The sequence below is a fragment of the Gambusia affinis genome, linkage group LG03 (genome assembly GCF_019740435.1).
Source record: "Gambusia affinis linkage group LG03, SWU_Gaff_1.0, whole genome shotgun sequence".
In the NCBI taxonomy this organism is placed as follows: domain Eukaryota; kingdom Metazoa; phylum Chordata; class Actinopteri; order Cyprinodontiformes; family Poeciliidae; genus Gambusia; species Gambusia affinis.
The window spans coordinates 20,276,493-20,282,496 of NC_057870.1; the positions used below are offsets into that span (position 1 = coordinate 20,276,493).

At 35.7% G+C, this 6,004-nt stretch overlaps 1 protein-coding gene across 1 annotated transcript; it reads right to left on the reverse strand.

Moving 5' to 3' along the window:
- Positions 1 to 1,265: 1,265 nt before the first annotated feature.
- On the reverse strand, positions 1,266 to 3,968 carry LOC122828149 (macrophage-expressed gene 1 protein-like). The gene is made up of 2 exons (XM_044111455.1): positions 3,516 to 3,968; positions 1,266 to 2,962 (listed from the first exon to the last, which is right to left on the reverse strand). Exons 1-2 carry the CDS (start codon positions 3,966 to 3,968, stop codon positions 1,343 to 1,345), a joined length of 2,073 nt encoding a protein of 690 aa, XP_043967390.1. The 3' UTR covers positions 1,266 to 1,342.
- Positions 3,969 to 6,004: the final 2,036 nt, after the last annotated feature.

Genomic DNA, 6,004 nt, shown 5'->3' on the forward strand with positions numbered 1-6,004 from the left:
CCGGCTCTTGGAATCGAACCGAAAACCGCCGCGTCGAGGACTGAAGGCCTCCAAATGTGGGTCGCACTATCCCCTACGCCACCACAGCACGCACCGATTTACATTTAATTTGGGAAGTCATTCAGGTTTTCTCTAAGATGATTTTAAGACATACAATATATAGATTATGTAAAGACAATATATAGATTAATATATTGATTCACCAAAATTTTTTTTCTTAACACCATCTTAAAAAGATATTTTTAAAACAGAGATATTAGTAATTTTAAAGAAAGATTGCACCAATATCCTTTCTTCCTAAACATACTGCATATATATTTTTAAGCATAACAAACATATCAAATCAAAATCAAATCATACTTTTTCAAATCATATATTTTCCTATATTGTTTGATTGATTATATATGGATCATATATTGAAAGAAATGAAAGAACACACCAACCCAACAACCCAAATCACGCATGCCTACACGCCCCCCCCCCACACACACACATATACACACATATAGATATACACATATATATATAAAACTATATATACATATAAAACTACATATATATATATGGGTGCGCATGCGTAATTGGGTGGGTGTGTTCTTAAATCTAAACCTATTTGATGTTGTTTAAAACTTCTTCTCTGAGTGCATCCCTCTCTGTTATTTCACCTATATCCACATATCCTTGTGCCCTCAGACCAGAGTACCTCCTCCTCTTACTAACCAAAATCACTGCAACTATGACCACCAGTCCTATAAAACCCATCACTCCAAAAGCCACTCCTCCTTTCTTTTGATTCCCTTCATGATTTTAAGAAACTATATTTCATGATAATATAAATTATATATTTTTTGTAAAACACAGTGTGCAACTCATATCGGGGCTCTTCTCTAACTCGTTAAGTGACAGAGTCTTTAAATGCTATTTGCCTTCAAATAAAGCATTAAAAGCCAAAGGCTGATCTTCCTCTTACAGTTTCCTCTTTCTTTTGATTTCCACTACACATGCAACAAAAGCAAAGCAATCCAAACATTTTTAGGCATGGAAAAAAAACTAAACAAATGTATCATTGTTAAATTATTGTTTTTATTTTTTGCAAAAAAGATCAGGCAAAACAGGGAAATAAATAGGTACAAAGTCTTGAAATCATAATGAGAACAATTGCGATTGACATTGCGCTTTGAAATTTTAAACACATCCTAATTTTTCCTTGATATATTAATAATAAGAAGAATCAATATATCAATGGTTTATTTGTTTTAAGGTATTCATTTTCTTGGAAAGCAAAGGTTCTGAGATAATTATGTACAATTAAAAGCAAAATCTAAATCCATTTAATATTGTTTTAAGCTTCTTCTCTGAGTGCATCCCTCTCTGTTACTTCACCTATTTCCACATATCCTTGTGCCCTCAGACCAGAGTACCTCCTCCTCTTCCTAACCACAATCACTGCCACTATGACCACCAGTCCTATAAAACCCATCACTCCAAAAGCCACTCCTCCTTTCTCTGTACTTGACATCTCATTCAGTTCTGAGTTGAACTTCCTAATAAGTTCTGGGATTTCCTCTGACTTCACAAATGTCCATGCTTTAGTCTGACCCAGCCTGACCCAGCTCTTTTCTCCTTCAGTTATCACCATCACTTTGTTGGTGGGTTGCAAGCTGAGAAGAGGAGTTTTTCGGAATGGAGGAAGATGGATTGGTTGCAGCTCACCCCCTGTGAACAATCCAGACTGGACACAGTAAAGAATTTCACAACCATCACTGATACTAGCTACATGTTGACTGAACTTGGGAGGGCATCTGTGTTGATTTTTAGCCAGTGGGTTACCAGATTTACAGCTGAAGAGACCTCCAAATGGTACAGAGTACCTTGTTCCGGTCTCATAGTCATTACTCACACAGATGTTTTGGCCATCCGATAGGAACTTTACTGGGATAAAGTTTGGAGGACAGCCTTTGGATTTGGTGATGGGGTTCAGGAAAGAGGGGCCATATATGCCACCAAACAGATATCCAGAGTTTTCTGATGCTTTTCTATTCATAGAACACCAGTACGTATCAATACGAGCAGAGCGTATGGTCCACATTTTTACATGCCAGACTTTAAAAAATTCAACATCTTCATAATAACCCTCCTGTCTCTCTTCTGATTGCAGTAAAGTTGGGGTATAAGGATAGCGACAGGAGTTATCACCTGTCTCTATGTTTTTCTGGGCAAGTCTATCACAAAGTGGATCAGCATCTGCAGTGAGTTTGGTACATACTTGGTAAACTCCTCCAAAACTAAGGTTGGTGGCTGGACCATCACATGAGTTGTCATCCACATTGGCTTGAAAGTTGAAGTTTTTAGAATTGACGTCAACACACCCAGGACGGGTGTTGACTTCATAGTAAAGCCCTATTGCCTCTTTTACTTTATTAGCCACTTTGGCAACTGTAGGTTCTGGGAGGTCAGGAATAGTATTCCTGTTAATAAAATAATGGAGGGCAAATCCTGATCGATCAATAGCAACCAGATTATTCCTGGTATTTTCTTGCCACTTCTGCAAAGTGATTCCAGGATAAAAAGGAATGCTCCCATGGCTTTGGATGAGGGAGTACTGAATATTGGACTTGTATGTTTGAAGTGATGAGCTTTGTTGGCTAGACTGACTGCTGATATCAAATTTTAGTTTGTCAAAAAAGTTTAACCCAGCCTGAGCTTTTAGAGTGGAGGTATCTGAAGAACTGTCTGAAACATAAGAGGAACGGAGATAGTCTTCCTGCACCAGCAATGCCCCAACATCTACACTGGTGATAACATGGGTTCCATAGTCCAGCACCATCTTCTCTGAGAGATAGTTTGCATCCCTCGTCTGATTGTTTGCAATTGCATCAGCAATTTCTTTGGCTTGCTGAGCAAAGCGGGAATCCAGTGTGAAGTCTGGGTAAGCTTTGACAGTGTAGATGAAATCACGGACCTGTTGAGAGAAAGGACCTCAATTGAAGTTATTCCCAGTTTTGTGAAATATTTCATTTACATTTCCATTCCTTAGAAAAAAAGCCATGTACAGACTCTTCATCAAACGTCGAGCTATCAAACATTTTACATCAACACATTTAGCAATTCACTTACAATGCTGTTTCACTTTACAGATATAAACATCATTATACAATATACATCTTTGTTTGAGATTTCATAAATCATAATATAATACATTTAACATTACAATTTTCAATTATTTTTTCTTAGTGATTTAATGACATATTTTTTAGTTTTAAATCTGTGTTGTTCATTAGATATTGATGAACAATATCATCAATATTGTTCATCAATTTTGATTAACAATATTGATTAACAATATTGATGAACAGTTGTATACACAGGGTGATTGCTAATGATAGTGAACTTCTTCAGCTGTTAAGCAACGTGTGGGAAGGCTGCACATTACACATGTCTGACGTTTATATACAAACTGTTCACAAAGCTCCAGCTGTTTTTACACACAGACCATAGCAAAAGTCAAAACATACCTGTACTCTGGCTGTTTTCGAGGAATCTTTGACCTGATGGTCTTTCATTCTTTTGTTTTCTGAAGAAAATTTGCCATTCAGCTTTGAGAAGAATGATACATCAGCATTTATGGAGTGAGATGTGGTGCTTTTCTGCTCCAGCCAAGAACTGATTATCTCTGAGTTGGTCTCAAGGCCTGTTTCCTTCTTTGGGATGACAAACACCTCATCTGGGACGAGGTAAAGACCATCCTCAGTGGTTTGGCATTGGAAGTAGCTGATGTTCATCACACGGCCCTTGTCCATGTTCCGGAGGTTGTCCCATCCTCCCCCTGGCAGAACCTCCATTGCTGGGACAGAAAGTTTGGTGGAATCGCGACATTGTCTGAGCCAGTTTCTTGGATGGCTCACAGGATTTGAAGAATAAATGTGAAGTAAAGAAATTTCAGTTAAGAGTGCCAGAACTGTCTTCATGCTGGCTCTGTCAGAAAGCAGACATGGAACCTCTCAAAAATAAAGTTCTCACCAAGCCTTGTCGCTTTTATTCTCAGTTATCACATGACGAGAGTAAAATATAAGGAAGTGGTTTGCCATCATTTGTGTGTCAAGTAATTCCCTTGTCTCATAAGTATGTTGCATTTATATGTGCTTGCAAATCAACAGAAGATATTGGACTTGATGTCCTTTTTCAAAACTCTACTGAATTATATTAATTCTCACTTAACTTAGTTCTTCTAAAATGCATTCTAAATTTATATTATTACATGAAATATAATTAAAGAATTAATATTCATTTATCACAGATTATTTTAATTTGTGGTCGCAAAGTGTTTCAACACGGCAGGTACAAATTTCAACAATATTTATTTCAACAATAGTTTGAGTTTCAAGTAAGAACCTATTTCAAGTGTTAAAGTTACTCAATTTCTTGTTGAAATAACTCTGGAAGAATTAAATTAACACCATTTCTGATAAGGACCAAACAGATTCAGTATACAGTAGTGTTGTTTTAACTCTGCAGAATTTGCTGTGTGGCTGATAAACCCACCATATTAAATTATTTTAATGATCATTTCAGTATGCAGGACACTTAGGATTAAAAAATTGTTTTAAATAATATACTATAATGTATTATACTAATATATAATATATCCAAATAATAGCATTAATTCTTAATATAAGCCTCGCTATACAAGCAAGGTTCCTAAAGTTTTTTAAATCTGCAGTATTCCTTCACCCTGCGTGAAACGAGGCAAACCCTTAATTGTGAATAATTACAGGCCTATCTCAAAATTATACTTTTGGCTATTATTAACCAAAGGTTTTCTTGAGCATAGTGTCAAGATAATAAAGTAACTTGACCTTATTGAAATACAAGATACATATATTTATCTTGTATTTCAAGATAAATACCATTTAAATTATTTGAAAAAAACATGTATCACAGTAAATCCATCATACAAAAAATCCAGTTTCTTTTAAATGAGTAGATGACAGAAAGAGACCTGAAATTCCGTGACATGCACGTGATTTGAATAAAATAAGGAATTGCATTTATTTCATGAACCAGAATTGGTCAGGAGATAAGCTAATGCCATAGCCTTCCTCCTATTAAAGGGCACAGAAAGTGGACAAACATTTTCTCATTTCTCATTTATAGGAGGAAATGGTGGTGTTTTCACATGTCTAAAGAATCACATGAAAAAGCGTCACTCAACATGCTCAAAGAGTTTCTAGCACACCACAAAATCTTTCAGGTCTCAGTTGTTTGGTACACTGCAAAAACTGAAAGACAAATATACCATATACTATCATTAAGACAGGAATCATGTAAAGAGCTCATTTTGTAAATATGCTTATTTTGGTGTTGAATTATTCCATTTAACGCATTAATCATAATCAACAAAAAACATTCCTTCGTATTTCAATCATTTTAAGGCTTATTAAAAAAAAATAAAGATTTATTCTGTAATTGTTTTTTCATGTTTGTGTCCAGCAGTGAACAAAATGTGTTTCTGTCAAGTCAAGTATTCTTGAATTATAGCACATTTCAACAACAGAGGAGTGCAAAGTATTTTAAACCATAAAATAACAATAGAGTAACAAAGTAGGAAACAGAAGTAAACATTAACATCAGGTTACTTCAGGTTACAGTAACATCTTGACACTACTTTTGTTTCACCTTACATGTGGCTTTTGTCGCATCCAGGGTAGCAATGTAGGTATCTTGGATTTTGATAAAGTCAGGTTAATTTAACACCTTGACACTACTTATGTCTCACCCTGCATGTGGTCACATGCAGGGTGAAAAGTTACTTAATATTGCCTAAAAATAAGTCATGGTCAACCATGTGCCCATGACATATTGAGTTCCATTGAGTTCCAACAGAACAACTGGTTCTTCCACAGTTTGTATGTTTGTGGTTATCATTTTTAGTGGCGATTTCATTAAATGTTTTAAAGCATAGGAGGGACAAGCCACGTTATTTATCAGCTTTCCATGGTTCTAA